The sequence below is a fragment of the Oncorhynchus mykiss genome, chromosome 7, assembly GCF_013265735.2.
Source record: "Oncorhynchus mykiss isolate Arlee chromosome 7, USDA_OmykA_1.1, whole genome shotgun sequence".
Lineage (NCBI taxonomy): Eukaryota > Metazoa > Chordata > Actinopteri > Salmoniformes > Salmonidae > Oncorhynchus > Oncorhynchus mykiss.
In genome coordinates, this window is record NC_048571.1 from 11,673,606 (window position 1) to 11,698,645 (window position 25,040).

Sequence of the window (25,040 nt, forward strand, 5' to 3'; positions counted from 1 at the left end):
AGAGAAATAAAGAGAGAAATAAAGAGAGAAAGAAAGAGAGAAAGAGCATTAGATAAACAAATATCCCGTTCATTTGAAGACGAAGGTACGGCAACTTTTCTTTATCTGTGTAAGGTGTTACAGGTAAGAAAGCCTGTACTTATATTTCTGCCAACCGACCAAGTACTGATTGTGGAATGATGTTTAAAAGTCCCACCACCCCCTCAGTATAAAACATCGCCTTTCATTTTACCGGCTTTGGCATTAAAGCATTCTATTGTTGTCTGACATCAAACTTGTCCTCGTCGATCACAAAGCTTCACAGAAATTATTGTAAAACATTTATTAATAAAATAAATGAGAGAGAGAGAAAAATATGCAATTCTGTTGTTGAGCCGTCCTGCTATTGTCCCCCCCACCACCCGTCATTTAGCCTGGAAGAACCCCCCCCCACCATTTAGCCTGGGAAAACACCCACACACACACTGCCATTTAGCCTGGGAGAACACCCACACACACACTGCCATTTAGCCCAGGAGAACACACACACACACACACACACACACACCCGCCATTTAGCCCAGGAGAACACACACACACCGCCATTTAGCCCGGGAGAACACACACACACTGCCATTTAGCCAGGGAGAACACACACACACCGCCATTTAGCCCGGGAGAACACACACACACCGCCATTTAGCCCAGGAGAACACACACACACACACCCTGCCATTTAGCCCGGGAGAACACACACACACTCCCCCCTCCGCCATTTAGCCCAGGATAACACACACACACACCGCCATTTAGCACGGGAGAACACACACACACTGCCATTTAGCCAGGGAGAACACCCCCCCCCCCGCCATTTAGCCCAGGAGAATACACACACACACACACCGCCATTTAGCCCGGGAGAACACACACACACCGCCATTTAGCCAGGGAGAACACACACACACCGCCATTTAGCCCAGGAGAACACACACACACACACACACCGCCATTTAGCCCGGGAGAACACACACACACACCGCCATTTAGCCAGGGAGAACACACACACACCGCCATTTAGCCCGGGAGAACACACACACGCGCACACACACACACCGCCATTTAGCCCGGGAGAACACACACACACTGCCATTTAGCCCGGGAGAAAACACACACACACACACCACCGCCATTTAGCCCGGGAGAACACACACACACACACCGCCATTTAGCCCGGGAGAACACACACACACACACACACCACCGCCATTTAGCCCGGGAGAACACACACACACACACACACCGCCATTTAGCCCGGGAGAACACACACACACACACCGCCTTTAGCCCGGGAGAAAACACACACACCGCCTTTAGACCGGGAGAAAACACACACACACCGCCATTTAGCCCGGGAGAAAACACACACACACCGCCATTTAGCCCGGGAGAAAACACACACACACACACACACACCACCATTTAGCCCGGGAGAACACACACACACACACCGCCTTTAGCCCGGGAGAACACACACACACACCGCCATTTAGCCCGGGAGAACACACACCGCCATTTATCCAGGGAGAAAACACACATACCGTCATTTAGCCTGGGAGAACACACACACCGCCATTTAGCCTGGGAGAACACACACACCACCATTTAGCCCGGGAGAACACACACACACACACCACCATTTAGCCCGGGAGAACACACACACACACACACACACACCGCCATTTAGCCCAGGAGAACACACACACACCGCCATTTAGCCCGGGAGAACACACACACACCGCCATTTAGCCCGGGAGAACACACACACACCGCCATTTAGCCCGGGAGAACACACACACACACACACACACACACACCGCCATTTAGCCCGGGAGAACACACACACACCGCCATTTAGCCCGGGAGAACACACACACACACCACCACCATTTAGCCCGGGAGAACACACACACACCGCCATTTAGCCCGGGAGAACACACACACACCGCCATTTAGCCCGGGAGAACACACACACACCACCATTTAGCCCGGGAGAACACACACACGCGCGCACACACCGCCATTTAGCCCGGGAGAACACACACACCGCCTTTAGCCCGGGAGAAAACACACACACACAGCGCCATTTAGCCCGGGAAAACACACACCGCCATTTAGCCCGGGAGAACACACACACCGCCTTTTAGCCCGGGAGAACACACACACACACTCCGCCTTTAGCCCGGGAGAACACACACACACACCGCCTTTAGCCCGGGAGAAAACACACACACACACACACACACACACACACACACACCGCCATTTAGCCTGGGAGAAAACACACACACCGCCATTTAACCAGGGAGAAAACACATACCGCCATTTAACCAGGGAGAACACACACACCGCCATTTAGCCTGGGAGAAAACACACACACCGCCATTTAACCAGGGAGAAAACACACACCGCCATTTAACCAGGGAGAAAACACATACCGCCATTTAACCAGGGAGAACACACACACCGCCATTTAACCAGGGAGAAAACACACACCGCCATTTAACCAGGGAGAAAAGGCCCTGATGTTTAATAATAAATGATGGGTTAACATGCATTTTTAACTTGTAGGCCATCGGTCTTCAGACAAAATAACTGATGGGCAGTTTGAAAGGAGAGAAAGCACGCGATGGTGTGATCACATTGGCAGCAAAAAATGACAGCAGTATTAGGCTTAATTTTTAGCCAACGACTGATTGGGTTAAATATGAATCAGCTTGTTCAGTTTCTCAGCCTCTCTTTTCCAGATGAGCCAATATGCAAAGCTGTAAGCCGCTCCGCTCATCCTCTTCTCCTGGAGGGGCAAGACGCTCCGCTCATCCTCTTCTCCTGGAGGGGCAAGACGCTCCGCTCATCCTCTTCTCCTGGAGGGGCAAGACGCTCCGCTCATCCTCTTCTCCTGGAGGGGCAAGACGCTCCGCTCATCCTCTTCTCCTGGAGGGGCAAGACGCTCCGCTCATCCTCTTCTCCAGGAGGGGCAAGACGCTCCGCTCATCCTCTTCTCCTGGAGGGGCAAGCTGCTCCGCTCATCCTCTTCTCCTGGAGGGGCAAGCTGCTCCGCTCATCCTCTTCTCCTGGAGGGGCAAGACGCTCCGCTCATCCTCTTCTCCTGGAGGGGCAAGACGCTCCGCTCATCCTCTTCTCCTGGAGGGGCAAGCTGCTCCGCTCATCCTCTTCTCCTGGAGGGGCAAGCTGCTCCGCTCATCCTCTTCTCCTGGAGGGGCAAGACGCTCCGCTCATCCTCTTCTCCTGGAGGGGCAAGCTGCTCCGCTCATCCTCTTCTCCTGGAGGGGCAAGCTGCTCCGCTCATCCTCTTCTCCTGGAGGGGCAAGCTGCTCCGCTCATCCTCTTCTCCTGGAGGGGCAAGCTGCTCCGCTCATCCTCTTCTCCTGGAGGGGCAAGCTGCTCCGCTCATCCTCTTCTCCTGGAGGGGCAAGCTGCTCCGCTCATCCTCTTCTCCTGGAGGGGCAAGCTGCTCCGCTCATCCTCTTCTGAGGGAGGGGCAAGCTGCTCCGCTCATCCTCTTCTGAGGGAGGGGCAAGACGCTCCGCTCATTCTCTTCTCCTGGAGGGGCAAGACGCTCCGCTCATCCTCTTCTCCTGGAGGGGCAAGCTGCTCCGCTCATCCTCTTCTCCTGGAGGGGCAAGACGCTCCGCTCATCCTCTTCTCCTGGAGGGGCAAGACGCTCCGCTCATCCTCTTCTCCTGGAGGGGCAAGACGCTCCGCTCATCCTCTTCTCCTGGAGGGGCAAGCTGCTCCGCTCATCCTCTTCTCCTGGAGGGGCAAGACGCTCCGCTCATCCTCTTCTCCTGGAGGGGCAAGACGCTCCGCTCATCCTCTTCTCCTGGAGGGGCAAGACGCTCCGCTCATCCTCTTCTCCTGGAGGGGCAAGACGCTCCGCTCATCCTCTTCTCCTGGAGGGGCAAGACGCTCCGCTCATCCTCTTCTCCTGGAGGGGCAAGCTGCTCCGCTCATCCTCTTCTCCTGGGGGGGCAAGCTGCTCCGCTCATCCTCTTCTCCTGGAGGGGCAAGACGCTCCGCTCATCCTCTTCTCCTGGAGGGGCAAGCTGCTCCGCTCATCCTCTTCTCCTGGAGGGGCAAGCTGCTCCGCTCACCCTCTTCTCCTGGAGGGGCAAGACGCTCCGCTCATCCTCTTCTCCTGGAGGGGCAAGACGCTCCGCTCATCCTCTTCTCCTGGAGGGGCAAGACGCTCCGCTCATCCTCTTCTCCTGGAGGGGCAAGACGCTCCGCTCATCCTCTTCTCCTGGAGGGGCAAGACGCTCCGCTCATCCTCTTCTCCTGGAGGGGCAAGACGCTCCGCTCATCCTCTTCTCCTGGAGGGGCAAGACGCTCCGCTCATCCTCTTCTCCTGGAGGGGCAAGACGCTCCGCTCATCCTCTTCTCCTGGAGGGGCAAGACGCTCCGCTCATCCTCTTCTCCTGGAGGGGCAAGACGCTCCGCTCATCCTCTTCTCCTGGAGGGGCAAGACGCTCCGCTCACCCTCTTCTCCTGGAGGGGCAAGACGCTCCGCTCATCCTCTTCTCCTGGAGGGGCAAGACGCTCCGCTCATCCTCTTCTCCTGGAGGGGCAAGCTGCTCCGCTCATCCTCTTCTCCTGGAGGGGCAAGACGCTCCGCTCATCCTCTTCTCCTGGAGGGGCAAGACGCTCCGCTCATCCTCTTCTCCTGGAGGGGCAAGCTGCTCCGCTCATCCTCTTCTCCTGGAGGGGCAAGCTGCTCCGCTCACCCTCTTCTCCTGGAGGGGCAAGACGCTCCGCTCATCCTCTTCTCCTGGAGGGGCAAGACGCTCCGCTCATCCTCTTCTCCTGGAGGGGCAAGCTGCTCCGCTCATCCTCTTCTCCTGGAGGGGCAAGACGCTCCGCTCATCCTCTTCTCCTGGAGGGGCAAGACGCTCCGCTCATCCTCTTCTCCTGGAGGGGCAAGACGCTCCGCTCATCCTCTTCTCCTGGAGGGGCAAGACGCTCTGCTCATCCTCTTCTCCTGGAGGGGCAAGACGCTCCGCTCATCCTCTTCTCCTGGAGGGGCAAGCTGCTCCGCTCATCCTCTTCTCCTGGAGGGGCAAGCTGCTCCGCTCATCCTCTTCTCCTGGAGGGGCAAGACGCTCCGCTCATCCTCTTCTCCTGGAGGGGCAAGACGCTCCGCTCATCCTCTTCTCCTGGAGGGGCAAGACGCTCCGCTCATCCTCTTCTCCTGGAGGGGCAAGACGCTCCGCTCATCCTCTTCTCCTGGAGGGGCAAGACGCTCCGCTCATCCTCTTCTCCTGGAGGGGCAAGACGCTCCGCTCATCCTCTTCTCCTGGAGGGGCAAGACGCTCCGCTCATCCTCTTCTCCTGGAGGGGCAAGACGCTCCGCTCATCCTCTTCTCCTGGAGGGGCAAGACGCTCCGCTCACCCTCTTCTCCTATTTGGGCATGGTCTCTTCAAATATTACTTTTTGTTATATGACAGCGGTTCCACACGTTCCCGTGACACTGAAGTAGTGTGAAAAATATGATTGATATTTTATTTGGTTATGTTGCATTATGTTCTTACTATAAAATACATGTGTGTTGTCTGTGACCAGTGCAGGGGAATGTAAGTGTGTGGTCTGCTTAATGAACAAAATAAACTATTGATTTTATTTGCATTGCACAGCCATGTTGCCTACAGGTTGTCCATACCAGTAACATAACTCAACTCAAAATAGGCTATTCTATTCTTCTGAAAATACATTTCATTAGCTGCATGTTTCTTAGGACCTGTCTAAACAAATGAATAATGGATTTCTTTGTGGTGTATATTCAATGGATTTATTCAAATACACACTCCCTACTCCCACCCCACACTCCCTACTCCCACCCCACACTCCCTACTCCCACCCCACACTCCCTACTCCCTACTCCCACCCCACACTCCCTACTCCCACCCCACACTCCCTACTCCCTACTCCCACCCCACACTCCCTACTCCCACCCCACACTCCCTACTCCCACCCCACACTCCCTACTCCCACCCCACACTCCCTACTCCCACCCCACACTCCCTACTCCCACCCCACACTCCCTACTCCCACCCCACACTCCCTACTCCCACCCCACACTCCCACCCCACACTCCCACCCCACACTCCCACCCCACACTCCCTACTCCCACCCCACACTCCCTACTCCCACCCCACACTCCCTACTCCCACCCCACACTCCCTACTCCCACTCGTCAATGGTGCCGGCATGCGCACAGGATACATAAACAGGCTTATGCAGGCAAAAATGTGGTTAAAATGGGACTGTTTGAAAAGGGGTCATATAAGCATTGCCCTTTTTTTCACAGATAAATCCTGTGTGACCACAGAGGGAGACCGACCAACACACACAGGGAGACAGAGAGACAGATATATATATATAGATAGAGAGAGATAGAGAGAGAGTGACCAACACACACAGGGAGACAGAGAGACATATATATATAGATAGAGAGAGATAGAGAGAGAGAGACCAACACACACAGGGAGACAGAGAGACATATATATATATATATAGAGAGATACAGAGAGAGAGAGAGACCGACCAACACACACAAGGAGACAGAGAGACATATATATATAGATAGAGAGATACAGAGAGAGAGAGACCGACCAACACACACAGGGAGAAAGAGAGACACATATATATATATATATAGAGAGAGAGAGAGAGAGAGAGAGAGAGATACAAAGAGAGAGAAGGAGAGAAGAAAAGAGGAGAAACAATATATCAACAGAGAGCCTTACATTGGAAGCAGAGGTGGCCGTGGCGGGCAGACCTAGGGTGATGTTGGGGAGGGAGGGGGACGTGTACAGAGACAGCTGGCTGAGTTCACCACCACACAACCGCTGAGCCAGGGACACATCAATGCTGTTGGAGACTGCCACAGTGACGCCGTTCTCATTGGGGATGTTGCTGATGCTGTTGTTGTTAGGAGAGCTGGGGCCGGATCCAGGAGCGCTGTTACACGCTGAATCTAGAGAATGTATTCATGTCATGACTGTTCCACACCAAGTCTACAGCTACAGTACAACATGAACTTAATACAACCAGTCAGTTAGTCATCTCTTCCATGTTAAATCTACTACACAGCTCTGTTGTGTGCGAGGTCTGAACCTCCTGGCCGTTCCTCTCCACAGCGCTGAGTGTGTGTCCTACCTGCCATATCCAGTGAGCGTTTCTTGGCGGTTGTGATCGGGCTGTCTTTACGCCTCAGTAGGGGGCTGCTCCGTCGCTCGCTCACCTTCTGCTTCAGACGAGAACGTAGCTTCAGGTTGGGCTCAGAGGCTACAAGGCAGACACACACAGAAAGAGAGAGAGCACAGATATGACCAACACAACCCAGGCTTGTAACAGAGGCTAAGACTCAAGAGAGGCCCATGGTTCTGATACGGCTCTGTCATACCGTATCCCTGCAACTTGAACCGCAGTAAACAGAAACCACAGTTTTGTTGAGGCAAACAGTTCTCGAGGTTAAACAGGGTCCATTTTATCTAACCAACGACTAAGTTACACAACCTGCTGTTCACCATCATGGAGGTGGATGAGGTACGTTTCCTCCCCATTACAATGTACTGAGCGTTGGGAAAATCTGCGCCAGCCACATCAACAAGGAAATGAGAGTGTAGAGGGGAATGAACTGATTTCTGGGAGCGACGTTGCCAATTACAGCAGGCTTTGTCAGTGTGCATTCAAATGGAGAGAATTTAGAAAGACAAGGACGGAGAGAGGGAATGCAATGTCATGACTACCATGTTCTGAAATGATGCTAATGTTCTGTTTACACGGCACGGACAATCAGGGCCCTCTGTGGGGACACTGCTAACCAATAGAAGTCCAGTACTAATTATCCAGCCAGGGCGCTATTTCAGGCCTTTTGGAAAAACAAAGGGCACAAAGCAGGAGGGGAACAAGAGCCCCCTCTCTCTCTCCACTGCTCCCTCCATCCTTGTTTTTATTCACACGTTTGTTTCTCTCCGTTTAACAAGTGACAGACTAATGATGCAGGCGCTAGTTTCATAATTCAAAGGTGGCCGCGGACCGCGCCACTACGGGAGAAAGTCCGGGGGGGGGGTCAAACAATCATGTAAGGCACTACTGAATGGATGGCATGACACACGTCTGGTCAAATGTAATGGTCTCCCATCTGAGAACAGACAAAAGAGGAACATGGATTGATTCATTCAGAGCCCACCTTTTCAACCTATTAAGCCTGTACACAGGCGGGAATTGGCCTATATGAATAGGGTCAAATTGAAATGTTTCTAACAGAAGAAATATGAATTGCATGTGCATAACCATGGCAGCAATTGAAAGGGAATACTTTTCGCAGCATTTTTCAGGAAAGAAAATCTAAAAATACTCTGGACACATTCAGTAACATAAGAATACTGCTGGAAAATGTGGGGTAGGTGGAGAAAACAAACTAATGTCAAGGGTTGAAGTGAGAGGACTGACCGGTGTCTCCAAGTGTTTATGATATGGAAATGTGAAGCAGATGTGTGGTTTGCTTGTATGACATATTAAAGCAGTAATGGTGCTATGGTCACATGACATGGAGAGAGGTCGTAGGCCACGCACACCACCGAGTTTGGATTCGAAAGACCAGCGCTTATGCAGAAAATACCTCATCACTAATGTAAAGTATGGTGGTGGATCTTTGATGTTTTGGGGCTGTTTTGCTTTCCACTGGTCCTGTGGGCCCTTGTTAAGGTCAACGGCATCATGAACTTTAACAGGTACGAGGACATTTGTGTCGACAACAATCTTTTTTATAATAAAGCACCTTGCTTGAAACACAGCCCTGCATCCCCACCATTACAGTTATTTAAGCAATCAGAAAAACGGCCCATTATTAAGTTGCAATCTGGATCAGATGGGCATCATTTGAAAGCTCTTTCCATTGTCAAAATGACAAGCTAAGCTGTAAAATACAATCTTAGAGACACAGAGAGTAAATGTGGTGAGCATAGAATGGAGTCCCGAGCGTGTTCCACGGCTAACTTTCTTCACAATTCGACAAGCATCTGTTCAAAACAACCCAGGGTATGATGCCATGTCAATGTTGGAACTGTACATAAAAACATGTGATCAGAAACGGTGAACCTGTAAATGAAATAACTTCTATAATATGGACATGTGAAGTGCACATTAGCATGTGGTTTGCTTGTATGACATCAAAGCGGTATTTATTATAATCTTCAAAGTCTCATCTTTCAGAACAGAGTCCCTCTCTTCATTTACAACATTCCCCTCACTCAGACTACAAAACATTAGCGAAAGAAGCTCAGTTAGCGTGAGGGATGGGGGCATCTTCTTGTCGCCCCTGGTACTCCCATTTAGAAGGCACGTCAGCTGAATCCCATTCAGCGCTAGAAAGCAGAGACCCTGCGCTCTGATGTTATCTATAGCAGTTTACTGTACAGCCGCTGAATTCCAATTTAAGCGTTTATCAGTGACCAAATCTGCTATTTTCATACCGTATAGGGCAGGGGTATTCAACTCTTAACTTCACTAGGGTAGGGGGCAGCATTTGGAATTTTGGATGAAAAGCGTGCCCAAATTAAACTGCCTGCTACTCAGGCCCAGAAGATAGGATATGCATATAATTAGTAGATTTGGATAGAAAACTCTAAAGTTTCCAAACTGTTAAAATAATGTCTGTGTGGCCTCCCTGGTGGCGCAGTGGTTAAGGGCGCTGTACTGCAGCGCCAGCTGTGCCACCAGAGACTCTGGGTTCACGCCCAGGCTCTGTCGTAACCGGCTGCGACCGGGAGGTCTGTGGGGCGACGCACAATTGGCCTAGCGTCGTCCGGGTTAGGGAGGGTTTGGCCGGTAGGGATATACTTGTCTCAAATACTTTCAACCTTCGTCTCTCCAGAGCCCGACGGGAGTTGTAGCGATGAGACAAGATAGTAGCTCAAAAAAAAAACAATTGGATACCACGAAATTGGGGAGAAAAAGGGGTAAAATTATAATTCATTTTTTATAATGTCTGTGAGTATAACAGAACTGATATGGCAGGAGGAAACCCGAGGAAAATCCAACCAGGAAGTACTATTATTTTGAAAGGCTGTTTTTCCATTGAAAGCCTATCCACCATACAAAGACTTAGGACCCAGTTCACGAGCTCTGTGCCTTCATCTACATGTGACCAGTCTTTAGGCACTGTTTCAGGCTTTTACTGAGGGAGATACAGCACTTTCAATCAGCGGCCAGTGGAAATTTCCATTCATCAGCCATGCGCTCTGATCGGGAACGCGCCTTTCTTGTTTCTCCTTTCCTATTGACGAAGATTTTGTCCGGTTGAAATATTGATTATTTATGACAAAAACAACCGGAAACATAGTTTGGCATGTTTCTACTAACTTTTATTGTACTTTAAAAAAAAACTTTGTCTGGACTTAGTGCACGCGCCTTAAGCATTCGGATTACTGGACAAAACTCGCAAATAAAAAGGAGGTATTTGGTCATAAAGAGGGACATTATCGAACAAAACAAAAATGTATTGTTTAACATGGAGACCTGGGAGTGCCACCAGATGAAGATCAAAGGTAAGTAATTCATTTTAATGCTATTTCTGACTTTTGTGACACTCTCCTTGGCTGGAAAATGGCTGTATGGGATTCTGTGGCTAGATGCAGACCTAGCATAATCGTATGGTGTGCTTTCGCGGTAAAGCCTTTTTGAAATCGGACACTGGTTGGATTTACAAGAAGTTTATCTTTAAAATGGTGGATAATACTTGTATGTTTGAGGAATTTTAATTATGGGATTTCTGTTGTTTTGAATTTGTCGTCCTGCAATTTCACTGGCTGTTGTCCAGGTGAGACGCTAGCATCCCACTTGTACCAGAGAGGTTAACCTGCGAGGTCCTGAACCTGCTGGCTTTCTGTTCTACCTGATCATTTTTAAAAACACAGTGAAACAGGCTTTCGAGGTCCAGAGTTGAGTTTGAAGGGTATAGGGGCTGTGAGCTTAAAGCGTTACCTAGCTACCATACAGTGTGAAGGGTTACCTAGCTACCATGTTGGGGTCATCATGTGGGGTCCCGGCCCGCCTATCAACTAGCCTCCGTATGCTTCCATGTAAAGGCTGGCCTAGATAACCGGATGAACTTACAGCCTTGCTAATTGCTAGATGGTTTTAACACCATGTTGGCTGAATGGACAGAAACAGGGGTTAATGTACTTGTTAACAGTGAGTGTCCCATTGATGAAAGTTGGAACCACATGGTGATATAAAGCCTGTCTACAAACCCCTATATATGCCAGACAGTGAGAGACAGTGTTATGCATGTCAAATCTTTGGGGGGAGGGGTGTGCGGAGATGTAGGGTCATAATCAAATCTGCAATTCACTGTTTACCGCCGTCTAAATCACACACAAAAATTGCGAAGCTAGCATGAACACCTAGATGAATTCAACTAAACAATATATTTTTTTAAATTTACAAATTTAAAAAACGCAACAGTGATTTAAAAGCTAATTTTCAGCCCCCACATTTATGTAGAAGCAATGAAATAAGAAGCTCTTCTAACGGTGCCCAACCTAGAATTAACATACGTAAACCCAACAAAACTGACAATATCTCCCTGCATTGCTTCACGAACTTCCATGTTATTGAGAAAGGCATGTTCTGTAAAAAGTTGGTTCAGTTTGAGGTATACTAGCTAGAGTAAATGTTTTTTTAATCCAAAGTCACTAATGGTGAAATTGCTAGCATGTCGCTGCTAACACAGCATGTCGCTAGCACAGCATGTCGCTAACACAGCATGTCGCTAACACAGCATGTCGCTAACACAGCATGTCGCTAACACAGCATGTCGGCCTCAATGTTCTGAAGAGGCTTCCGCTCCTAGTCTAATTGTCCTTCATGCCCACCACTGTTAAAGAACTGCAGGTAAAGGTAAAAGTAATTCCCTAAACTCTCCTCCTCCCTCCCTCATCTGTCCTATTCTCCAACCTTCTCTTTTCTAAACTCTCCTCCTCCCTCTCTCATCTGTCCTATTCTCCAACCTTCTCTTTTCTAAACTCTGCTCCTCCCTCTCTCATCTGACCTATTCTCCAACCTTCTCTTTTCTAAACTCTGCTCCTCCCCCTCTCATCTGTCCTATTCTCCAACCTTCTCTTTTCTAAACTCTGCTCCTCCCCCTCTCATCTGTCCTATTCTCCAACCTTCTCTTTTCTAAACTCTGCTCCTCCCCCTCTCATCTGTCCTATTCTCCAACCTTCTCTTTTCTAAACTCTGCTCCTCCCTCCCTCATCTGTCCTATTCTCCAACCTTCTCTTTTCTAAACTCTCCTCCCTCTCTCATCTGTCCTATTCTCCAACCTTCTCTTTTCTAAACTCTCCTCCTCCGTCCCTCACCTGTCCTATTCTCCAACTTTCTCTTTTCTAAACTCTGCCTGCCCCCCCCCCCTCTCATCTGTCCTATTCTCCAACCTTCTCTTTTCTAATCTCTCCTCCTCCCTCTCTCATCTGTCCTATTCTCCAACCTTCTCTTTTCTAAAATCTCCTCCTCCCTCCCTCATCTGTCCTATTCTCCAACCTTCTCTTTTCTAAAATCTCTCTCCTCCTGTGGAATGTGGCCAGTGTCAACTGTGGTCTATGTGTAGCCTTGAGGCTTTTCTCCTCTTCTACCTTCCTCTTTCCCCACACTCCCCCTGTTCTACTCCCCTCGGACTCTCTCCTCCCGTCTCTTCTCTCTCAGTCTGGGTGGAATGTGGTCTCAGTGGCCAGTGTCAACTGCGGTGTATCTGCAGCTTGAGTCAGCCTTGGGGCTAGAGTCAACATGGCCGTGCTCTGTTCATACAGGCCCAGCCCGCTAAGTGAATAATTATACTGGAAGACCACCGCTTCACAGCCCGGCCGCACCATTTTAGTTTCCACTTCGTCTACTGTCAGTAGAGTACACCTCTCTAAACTATAGAAAGGTTTTTTGTTGTTCACTCTGGGACTTTTCATGATGTATGATTTAGAAATGATGAAAACTTTGGCAAGGTGATAAAAGGTCTGTCACATATTACAGTTCAATCCCCCGTCGGTACAGTAGGACATGCCAGAATAACAATGGATGTTCAGAACGTTTTAGGTGGTAAAGATAGTCAATATTAATATCAGCAGTTCATCTAGAACTCAAATAACGTATAGCTTCTCAGTGCTGCTTTGCTGAAGTGAACCTCATAACCCCCCCTCACAGCTTTACAGTACCTCTCAGAGCCCTGGGGATTCCATTGAGGGGGCAGCAGAACCCCTGACAGCCTAATTTGGGATTGATTAATGGTGGGAGGCTCTAATACTATCTAAATGAGGGGAGGTGTGAGCCCACAGAGAGCCTACTGGACAGTCCTCTAGCAGAGCAAGGTGTGAGCCCACAGAGAGCCTACAGGACAGTCCTCTAGCAGAGCAAGGTGTGAGCCCAGAGAGCCTACAGGACAGTCCTCTAGTAGAGCAAGGTGTGTGCCCACAGAGAGCCTACAAGAAAGTCCTCTGGCAGAGCAAGGTGTGAGCCCAGAGAGCCTACAGGACAGTCCTCTAGCAGAGCAAGGTGTGAGCCCACAGAGAGCCTACAGGACAGTCCTCTAGCAGAGCAAGGTGTGAGCCCACAGAGAGCCTACAGGACAGTCCTCTAGCAGAGCAAGGTGTGAGCCCAGAGAGCCTACAGGACAGTCCTCTAGCAGAGCAAGGTGTGAGCCCACAGAGAGCCTACAGGACAGTCCTCTAGCAGAGCAAGGTGTGAGCCCACAGAGAGCCTACAGGACTGTCCTCCAGCAGAGCAAGGTGTGAGCCTGCAGTGAGCCTACAGGACAGTCCTCTAGCAGAGCAAGGTGTGAGCCCACAGAGAGCCTACAGGACAGTCCTCTAGCAGAGCAAGGTGTGAGCCTGCAGAGAGCCTACAGGACAGTCCTCTAGCAGAGCAAGGTGTGAGCCCACAGAGAGCCTACAGGACAGTCATCTAGCAGAGCAAGGTGTGAGCCCACAGAGAGCCTACAAGACAGTCATCTAGCAGAACAAGGTGTGAGCCCACAGAGAGCCTACAGGACAGTCCTCTAGTAGAGCAAGGTGTGAGCCCACAGAGAGCCTACAGGACAGTCCTCTAGCAGAGCAAGGTGTGTGTGTGTTTAGTACCTGTCTTGCGGAGGGGGAAGTCGTCTCTAGCGTTGTAGATGCCCAGGACAGGGTGGTTGTAGGTACCCATACCAGTCTGAGGAGGAGAGCTCTGGTCCAGGGAAGTGTGCTGAGTTTTCCTGCAACACACACACAGACACAGACACAGAGAGAAACCATCAGATACTTCATTTGTTTTTAAACCTTTATTTAACTAGGCAAGTCAGTTAAAGAACAAATTCTTATTTACAATGACGGCCTACCGGGGAACAATGGGTTAACTGCCTTGCTTAGGGGCAGAACAACAGATTTTTACCTCGTCAGCTCTGGGATTCGATCTTGCAACCTTTCGGCTAGTCCAACACCCTAACCACTAAGCTACCTCATCACACAACACTGCGGTGGATGGTGTCTCAATAGTCTAAAGCCATGACCTCACTCAGGATTACAGGATAGGGTGTGTCTCAATAGTCTAAAACTGTGCCTCAGTAGTGGGTCGATCAGGCTGAGGTACAGGCTGAGGAGATTGGTCCCAGTCAGCCTGGGCTGGAAGATGGGCAGAGCAGAGCTGATGTCTGTCTATTGAAGTTAGCCACTGCTACAGATCAACACTGATCTCAGGCAGTAAGGTAAGTTGTGCTGGTCTAGGTCCAAACCCATGTTCTGGTCTAGTGAACACACTCTGTGGTGCATATACGACTGGCAGCTTTAAAGTGCTGGGAGACTCTTTACATATATATAGAGAGAGAGAGCGAGAGCAAGAGAGGGAGGGACAGTCCTGATAACACTGACTCTATACTCCACTGGGTCATTATGGTAGTAGTGGAGAAGTGGTTTACTGTATGCGTGTGATGAGTGCTGGATGATTTTACTAAGACAATTGCAAAACAGTGATCACACAGTTTCTACCAACGACTTCTATAAGCGCGTTATAAAACATGAACACACACACACACACAGCACCTAATACTGAGTACACAGACCACAGCTGGACGTGGGTTCACACAGCACCTAATACTGAGTACACAGACCACAGCTGGACGTGGGTTCACACAGCACCTAATACTGAGTACACAGACCACAGCTGGACGTGGGTTCACACAGCACCTAATACTGAGTACACAGACCACAGCTGGACGTGGGTTCACACAGCACCTAATACTGAGTACACAGACCACAGCTGGACGTGGGTTCACACAGCACCTAATACTGAGTACACCGACCACAGCTGGACGTGGGTTCACACAGCACCTAATACTGAGTACACCGACCACAGCTGGACGTGGGTTCACACAGCACCTAATACTGAGTACACAGACCACAGCTGGACGTGGGTTCACACAGCACCTAATACTGAGTACACAGACCACAGCTGGACGTGGGTTCACACAGCACCTAACACTGAACACACAGACCACAGCTGGACGTGGGTTCACACAACACCTAACACTGAGTACACAGACTTCAGCTGGACGTGGGTTCACACAGCACCTAATACTGAGTACACAGACCACAGCTGGACGTGGGTACACAGCTCCTAATACTGAGTACACAGACCACAGCTGGACGTGGGTACACACAGCACCTAATACTGAGTACACAGACCACAGCTGGACGTGGGTTCACACAGCACCTAATACTGAGTACACAGACCACAGCTGGACGTGGGTTCACACAGCACCTAATACTGAGTACACAGACCACAGCTGGACGTGGGTTCACACAGCACCTAACACTGAGTACACAGACCACAGCTGGACGTGGGTTCACACAGCACCTAATACTGAGTACACAGACCACAGCTGGACGTGGGTTCACACAGCACCTAATACTGAGTACACAGACCACAGCTGGACGTGGGTTCACACAGCACCTAATACTGAGTACACAGACCACAGCTGGACGTGGGTTCACACAGCACCTAATACTGAGTACACAGACCACAGCTGGACGTGGGTTCACACAGACCACAGCTGGACGTGGGTTCACACAGCACCTAAAACTGAACACACAGACCACAGCTGGATGCGGATTCACACAGACCACAGCTGGACGTGGGTTCACACAGCACCTAATGTTGAACACAGACCACAGCTGGACGTGGGTTCACACAGCACCTAATACTGAAGACACAGACCACAGCTGAACGTGGGTTCACACAGCACCCAATACTGAGTACCCAGACCACAGCTGGATGTGGGTTCACACAGCACCTAATACTGAGCACATAGACCACAGCTGGACGTGGGTTCACACAGCACCTAATACTGAGTACACAGACCACAGCTGAACGTGGGTTCACACAGCACCTAATACTGAGTACACAGACCACAGCTGGACGTGGGTTCACACAGCACCTAATACTGAGTACACAGACCACAGCTGGACGTGGGTTCACACAGCACCTAATACTGAGTACACAGACCACAGCTGGACGTGGGTTCACACAGCACCTAATACTGAGTACACAGACCACAGCTGGACGTGGGTTCACACAGCACCTAATACTGAGTACACAGACCACAGCTGGACGTGGGTTCACACAGACCACAGCTGGACGTGGGTTCACACAGCACCTAATGTTGAACACAGACCACAGCTGGATGCGGATTCACACAGACCACAGCTGGACGTGGGTTCACACAGCACCTAATGTTGAACACAGACCACAGCTGGACGTGGGTTCACACAGCACCTAATACTGAACACACAGACCACAGCTGAACGTGGGTTCACACAGCACCCAATACTGAGTACCCAGACCACAGCTGGATGTGGGTTCACACAGCACCTAATACTGAGCACATAGACCACAGCTGGACGTGGGTTCACACAGCACCTAATACTGAGTACACAGACCACAGCTGAACGTGGGTTCACACAGCACCTAATACTGAGTACACAGACCACAGCTGGACGTGGGTTCACACAGCACCTAATACTGAGTACACAGACCACAGCTGGACGTGGGTTCACACAGCACCTAATACTGAGTACACAGACCACAGCTGGACGTGGGTTCACACAGCACCTAATACTGAGTACACAGACCACAGCTGGACGTGGGTTCACACAGACCACAGCTGGACGTGGGTTCACACAGCACCTAAAACTGAACACACAGACCACAGCTGGATGCGGATTCACACAGACCACAGCTGGACGTGGGTTCACACAGCACCTAATGTTGAACACAGACCACAGCTGGACGTGGATTCACACAGACCACAGCTGGGCGTGGGTTCACACAGCACCTAATACTGAACACACAGACCACAGCTGAACGTGGGTTCACACAGCACCTAAAACTGAACACACAGACCACAGCTGGATGCGGATTCACACAGACCACAGCTGGACGTGGGTTCACACAGCACCTAATGTTGAACACAGACCACAGCTGGACGTGGATTCACACAGACCACAGCTGGACGTGGGTTCACACAGCACCTAAAACTGAACACACAGACCACAGCTGGATGCGGATTCACACAGACCACAGCTGGACGTGGGTTCACACAGCACCTAATATTGAACACAGACCACAGCTGGACGTGGATTCACACAGACCACAGCTGGACGTGGGTTCACACAGCACCTAATACTGAACACACAGACCACAGCTGAACGTGGGTTCACACAGCACCCAATACTGAGTACCCAGACCACAGCTGGATGTGGGTTCACACAGCACCTAATACTGAGCACATAGACCACAGCTGGACGTGGGTTCACACAGCACCTAATACTGAACACACAGACCACAGCTGGACGTGGGTTCACACAGCACCCAATACTGAGTACCCAGACCACAGCTGGACGTGGGTTCACACAGCACCTAATACTGAGTACACAGACCACAGCTGGACGTGGGTTCACACAGCACCTAATACTGAACAGACAGACCCCAGCTGGACGTGGGTTCCACGGCTCGATAATAAACACTCAAGGCTGAGGACCAAATAGGACAGGAGTGTGTGTGTGTGTGAGACAGTACTCACCCGTACCAGTAGCGGGGGTCGTTGGGCAACCCCCCGTGGTTGAGACTCCTCTGGGCCAGAGCCTTCTTCTTGTTCAGCACAAACTCCTGCAGTCGCATCTTCACCTCCGTACTGGCCACTGCACCTGAGAGGGGGTACATGGTACCTGGGTAAGAAGACACTCCAGCCTCCGGCTCTGCAGATAGGACAGATCACTCACACCCAATTCCTGGCCTTAAGGCCCTTCACATAGATCAAGAAGGAAAGGATAGACTTGAGCAATATGCTAGCAGAGTGAGGGAGAGGTTAAAGGGCGTCGCTGAAGGTAGGAGTGAGCTCTGATTACTAGGAGATATCTATCACAGACTCTCATTGATATGATGGGCTATTCAAACGGTCACATTTCCAATTCCCAAAGTTGTGCAACACACTGCCCTCTGTAATTATTGGGGCAATTAAGTATTTTCTCTTATTTTGTCTCTATACTCCAGAAGTTTGAATTTGAAATCAAACAATGTCTATGAGGTTAAAGTGCAGACTGTCAACTTTAATTATTTGAGGGTATTTTCATCCATATCGCGTGAAACGTTGTCGTTATAATTGGTGATTGTGCAGAGAGGGAAGATGAGGATCGAGACAAACAGAATCAGAGAGACAGAGACAGAGAGACAGAGAGACAGAGAGACAGAGAGACAGAGACAGAGACAGAGAGACAGAGAGACAGAGAGACAGAGAGAGAGAGAGAGAGAGAGACCCCTCAGCTCTAGACTACTGAGGGTTGTATCAGACCAATCTCCTCCAGGGCAGCTGCCGTTGTCATCCATCCTGTCTGGTGACCCTGTGTGTGTGTTTAGCCCATCCATACCACTAGATAATTAATGAGCCAGTGGCCTTGTGGTGTTGAGGCCAGCCCTCTACCTGTAGCCTGCTGCCTGTCTCTCTCAACACCTCTCCACTGACAGAGAGCAGGCAGCGCGGCAGCAACACACAAGCCCATCCACTCTAGAATAGAGGGATGACCAGAATGGAGGTTGGTTGGGTGTGAGAGAGAGATCTACACTGCCCTCCGTAACTACTGCAACAGTGAAGCTTTGTTTCTTCTTTTGGCTCTATACTTCAGAAGTTTGGATTTGAAATCAGCCAATGACAATAGAGCTTAAAGTGTAGACAGTCCGCTTTCAGGTGAACCGTTAAGAAATTACAGCACTTTTTGTACATAGTGGCCCCATTTTAGTTCTACTAGTAATATGATAATGTATTGTTCCAGCTGCTTACTCTCCTGTCCTCTCTCCTTGTTCTTCAGCAGCAGTAGTTTCTGTTCTCTCTGGTGTTTCTCCAGTTCCTGCTCCAGACGGTGCTTCTCCATCTTCCTCTGGTGCTCCAACAGCTCCTGCTGATGTTTCAGGGCCAGGAGCTCCTGCTGGTGCTGCATGGAGGGGAACACAACGTTACTACAACATCCTGGGCCAGGAGCTCCTGCTGGTGCTGCATGAGGGGAACACAACGTTACTACAACGTTACTACAACATCCTGGGCCAGGAGCTCCTGCTGGTGCTGCATGAGGGGAACACAACGTTACTACAACGTTACTACAACATCCAGAGCCAGGAGCTCCTGCGATAACGTTATGTTACTACAATGTTACAGTAACCGTACTATAATGTTAATTCAATGTTGGTACAACACCCTGCTGTTGGTTCTGGAGCCAGGAGCCAATGCTGATTTCTACCTCCCTTCTCTCTCCTTGCCCTGCAGGTCTGGTCTCTCGCAGCTATCCCCCATTCCTGACACGTTAACCCAAGACCCAAGTGAACATGCTAGCTTGGTCACCTCACACGATCACAACACATCTATTCAGCCTCAGCCCAATCACTGTCCATGCAAATGTTCCCGGCATGTTTACAGGAGCCAGACCTCTCCAGTCAATACGTGAATAACCTTTCCTCTCTACGTACCATGGACCCTCTACATCACGACCAAACTGAACCATTAGATCCACACACACACACACACACACACACACACACACACACACACACACACTCTCTCCTTAGTAGAGTGCCCAACTCCAATATTTGATTGGCCGTATTTTGTGGGGGATGTTTGTTATTGCCTTGGATGTGTTAAATAAGCGCCTGCTAGCGAGGACATGCAGCCGTGCTCACCGTCAAGGGAAGGTGACTGGAACAAGAGTCCTGCTGATGGATACATTCATATGGGAGGTGAGGAGGTGCGTGACAGAAGAGCAGCAGGCAGGCACGGTATGGTTTTGGACAGGTCCCAAACTTTCCCCCTTTCAATATTCAAGGGCAGATGGAAGGGAGTGCTTTAAGTTTGGAATCCAGCCTTTGGTGCATTTAAGGGGAGACACCTTAACCTAAAGAGTTCTTTAGAGGTATACAGGGAAAACAACAAGATTCCATGTCTTCCTCTTTCCAATCCACCAGTGTCTGTCTCCTACTTTCTTTCACACTCCTTGACCTGTCTTGGTGATAGGCAGAGGTGTGTGTGCTGCAGGTCTCGGTGTGTGTGCTGCAGGTCTCGATGTGTGTGCTGCAGGTCTTGGTGTGTGTGCTGCAGGTCTCGGTGTGTGTGCTGCAGGTCTCGGTGTGTGTGCTGCAGGTCTCGGTGTGTGTGTGTACAGGCTCTGAATGGGGCTGATTGAGCCTGGGCCTCCCTGCCTTGGCTTTGCGTCACTCTCTGCTACCTGAGTGGTCTTCCAGCACCACCACAGGCCAAAGGAGCCCTTGTGCTGTTAGCACTGTACTGGGATCGGCCCTCAGCCCTTCAATCTGCAGAATCTGGGTCACTTACAGGCCCAAACACTGACCCAAAGAGCAGGGCAAATATCATAGGGCTGAAAGGCTTCTGCTACACAGAGAGATCTAGTTTAGACATGTATGAGAGGGAAATTACCATCTTTCTTGACATGCTTCTGGAGCGGAGCCTTGCAGCCTCTCCCTCCCTCTCCCACTCACTCACCCTCCCTCTCCCACTCACTCACCCTCTCCCACTCACTCACCCTCTCTCCCTCCCTCCTTCTCCCACTCAACCACCCTCCTCACTCCCTCTCCCACTCAACCACCCTCCTCCCTCCCTCCCTCCCCCACCCCCCCCCCCCCTCCCCCACTCACCCTCCCTCCCTCTCCCCTCCCCTCCCTCTCACCCTCCCTCCCTCCTTCACTCACCCTCCCTCCCTCACTCCCCCTGTCCCACCCTCTCCCACTCACCCTCCCTCCCTCCCTCACCCTCCCTCCCCCACTCACCCTCCCTCCCTCTCCCACTCACCCTCCCTCTCCCACTCACCCTCCCTCTCCCACTCACCCTCCCTCCCTCTCCCACTCACTCACTCGCTCTTTCACCCTCCCTCCCTCCCTCTCCCACTCACTCATCCTCCCTCCCTCTCCCACTCAACCACGCTCCTCCCTCCTTCCCCCACTCACCCTCCCTCCCTCCCTCACCCTCCCTCCCCCCCCCCCCCCCCCCCCCTCACCCTCCCTCCCTCACTCCTTCACTCTCCACCTTAACATGTTCCTGTAGCTGGGCTTCATGCTGGCGGTTGAGCTGCTCATGTTGCCTCTGGAACTCAGCGATGAGGTGCTGTCTCTGAATCTGTTGTTTCTGTTTCAGGGACAGGAGCTCCTGCTGTAGCTGCTGCTCTCTGGCCTGGGCTGCAGACGCCTGGGCTGCAGAAGGAGACATGGACAGCTGCTGCTGGTGATGGTGCTGGTCAATGCGTAGGTCCATGGGGATGGCAGCCGGGGGCAGACGCAGGGGCAGGGCAGAGTTAATGTCCACTAGAGAGAGGAACAGAGAGACAGAATGGTAGTCCATGCATATTGAATAATGAAAAAGACTAAACGATGTGACCCAAGTAGATAATAAAATAAAAACAGCCATCACATTCTGTGCACACACACACACACTCAGCATCCTTATCAGCACAGAGAGCCCCTTCACAGTACTGTCCATCTGGCCCTGATAAGTCAAACATGAAGTCTAGCGCTCCTCTCACAAAGACTGCATTGACCTGTGGCGTGGTGGTGGAGACTTCGGCCCTGGCCAACCACCCCCAGAACGCACTGCTACAGGAAGGCCTCCAATCGCACGGCTTCCTCCCCATTAAATCTGAATAAATAGTCGCGATTGGACGATTATTTATCTACAAGTTTTCCCAACAGCGTGCCAGACAGCCAGATATGTTTGCTTGAAACTCTGTCTTAATCGTGTTAGGCTAACACCCACACTAGGTGCAGCACACACAGTCACACACACACAACACACACTAAAGGCAGACACAGTCTCTGGGTTTATCAGATGAATGAGTACGGTTACACACACACAACACACACTAATGGCAGACACAGTCTCTGGGTTTATCAGATGAATGAGTACGGTTACACGCACACAATAATAGTGAATAGTCAGATCACGTCGACATGCTTTTCAAGAAGAACCATTTCCATAATAATCCTGTTTACATGGACACATCTGAAATCAGGCTACCTGATGGGACTTGGCTATACGCAGAAAAATGGCCAATCAAAACTAACGTTTTACCACAGCGATCATGTTCCTTTTGGGAAGCATTTGAGTTGGGACATATACAGTTGGTATGTGAAACCTATTTTGAAGATGCTGTATGTAAGTTTTCCCCTAACTCACTAACCTTGTGCTGCTGGTGCTAGGTGGGACAAACGCATATCAAATACACCGCTCAAACTCCAATTAGGGTGTTAACGTGTCCTAGCAATTTGAAAGATCGCTCAGAAAACCAGGTGTTTTAATCGCCGTGTGCCTACTTCGATTTTGACCTCATGCCCATTAAGAGAAGCAGAATAAGGCGTTTACATGACTCATCCCATACTCAGTCTTCTAATCAGTTTAATATTGAATTAGAAGTGTTCATGTAAACGTACTTAGTGATGCTGCACAAACCAATATGTATATTTTCTCTCTCTACCCCAATTCTTTGCCCTCCTCCCTAAGGACCCCTCCCACACACAGTCAAGCACAGCATTCCAAGACCAACGACTGGCGCTGCTGTCCCGTGCAGAGAGAGACACACACAAACACACTCACTCGATACAAACACACACAACCATAATGTCCTAGCTCTGAAACACATGCTGCAGCCACTGACTGGTACTGCCTGTGATCACCTCATTGACTATACCACTCTGTGTACACAACACTAACCAACAAGCAGAGAGAAAGAGAACGTAACAGAGAGGAATAGTTTGAGAGAGAGGAGAGAAGGAAAGAAAGAAAGAGAGACAGAGAAAGACAGAGAGAGAGACAGAGAAAGAGAGAGAGACAGACAGAGAAAGACACAGAGAGAGGCAGAGAGAGAGAGAGAGAGCGAGAGAGAGAGAGCGAGAGAGAGACAGAGAGAGACAGAGACAGAGAGAGACAGAGAGAGAGACAGAGAGAGACAGAGACAGAGAGAGACAGAGAGAGACAGAGACAGAGAGAGACAGAGACAGAGAGAGACAGAGACAGAGAGAGGAACTACTTTCAGAGAAGCAATGTGTAATAGAACATATATAATTGACATACCCATCAGCGCTGTAGTGAGCATGGCGATAAACGCTCTCCTCTCTTTCCCCCCTCCTATCGTTTCCTCCTCTACAGCTCGTCTCTGCCGTGTGTAAGGATCTATTTAGCTTTAGTGGTGCTGCTCTTTATATTTCTGTCAGTCTCTGTCCTCCTCTCCTTTCCTCAGTTCTCTGTTCTGCTTTCTCAACACTCCTGCTCCCTCGCTAGCTACCTCTCTCTGTGTCCCTCCTCTGTCTTTACCCATCTGTGTCCCTCCCCTCTCCCACTTCCCTCTTTTTACCAGTCTGTGTCCCTCCCCTCTCCCTCTTTTTACCAGTCTGTGTCCCTCCCCTCTCCCTCTTTTTACCAGTCTGTGTCCCTCCCCTCTCCCTCTTTTTACCAGTCTGTGTCCCTCCCCTCTCCCTCTTTTTACCAGTCTGTGTCCCTCCCCTCTCCCTCTTTTTACCAGTCTGTGTCCCTCCCCTCTCCCTCTTTTTACCAGTCTCTGTGTCCCTCCCCTCTCCCTCTTTTTACCAGTCTCTGTGCCCTCCTTCCTCTCTCTGTGCTGGTGACATCACAGGGCAGTCGTAGGCCTGCTGTCTGTTTATTCTGCTGCTCCTCCATTTCCTGGAACCGACGGCAGATACACAGGAGATAGATAGCAGAGTGGACGGAGGAAAAAAACCATTCTCTGTGTCTTCCTCTGTTGACACTGCATCCCCCTCTTCCCTCTGAGTACAGAGAACTAGTTCCCTCTAGAAATACACCCACAGTGTTGGACATTGCTCTGGCGTCACACACACACACACACACACAGCTCTCTATTCTTCAGATCACGGTTCTGTGAAATATATGTCTATAGCCTCAAGTGAACTTAATTAAGGCTATAAGGGCTCGTTATGGTTGCTAGGAGACGCCCCGTCAACACACACCCCCTTTGTGTTATTTGCTCTGACGTTGGCGTTGCTAGCGGGCGGAAGTGTAAGAGAAACTTCACAGTTGTGTTCTACATTACAGAGCATTGATTTATGGGACAGTGGAAGGACATGGGGGAAGGCCTACAGTAGAAGGGTTCAGTCTAGCCGGGCCACAGGTAGGCCACACACAACTATAAGCATGCAGGCTGCTATAGGCACCACTCCCCAGTTGTTTTAAACCACGGTGCACAAGCTCTGCACAAGCTCCGATTCCATTTCAGCAACAACCTGACTATGTGACGTCTCTCACGGGAGCCACTTATTTTGGCAAGATAAACATCGATATCTGGCCATCTCCCTCGGCTCGCGGTGACGTCAACGCTTACATCAAGTTCACGGAGATAACCACGCCTGTATCCCAAAACAAGGGCCAACGTGCACT

At 50.5% G+C, this 25,040-nt stretch overlaps 1 protein-coding gene across 4 annotated transcripts in view; it reads right to left on the minus strand.

Moving 5' to 3' along the window:
• The window catches only part of LOC110528724 (histone deacetylase 4), a 74,770-nt gene that overhangs the window by 17,923 nt on the left and 31,807 nt on the right, over positions 1 to 25,040 (minus strand). For 3 of the 4 annotated variants that reach the window (XR_005052503.1, XM_036982554.1, XM_036982553.1), the window contains exons 4-9: positions 21,666 to 21,940; positions 19,419 to 19,569; positions 18,165 to 18,288; positions 14,185 to 14,303; positions 7,214 to 7,342; positions 6,802 to 7,031 (exon numbers count right to left, since the gene is read on the minus strand). Coding sequence is in view for 3 of the 4 variants with exons in the window: in XM_036982554.1 (XP_036838449.1) it covers positions 6,802 to 7,031; positions 7,214 to 7,342; positions 14,185 to 14,303; positions 18,165 to 18,288; positions 19,419 to 19,569; positions 21,666 to 21,940 (1,028 nt within the window). In the remaining variant the exon portion in view is untranslated. Of the gene's footprint in view, positions 1 to 6,801; positions 7,032 to 7,213; positions 7,343 to 14,184; positions 14,304 to 18,164; positions 18,289 to 19,418; positions 19,570 to 21,665; positions 21,941 to 23,702; positions 23,954 to 25,040 lie in introns of those variants that run through there. The other variant, XM_036982555.1, reaches the window with a different exon arrangement.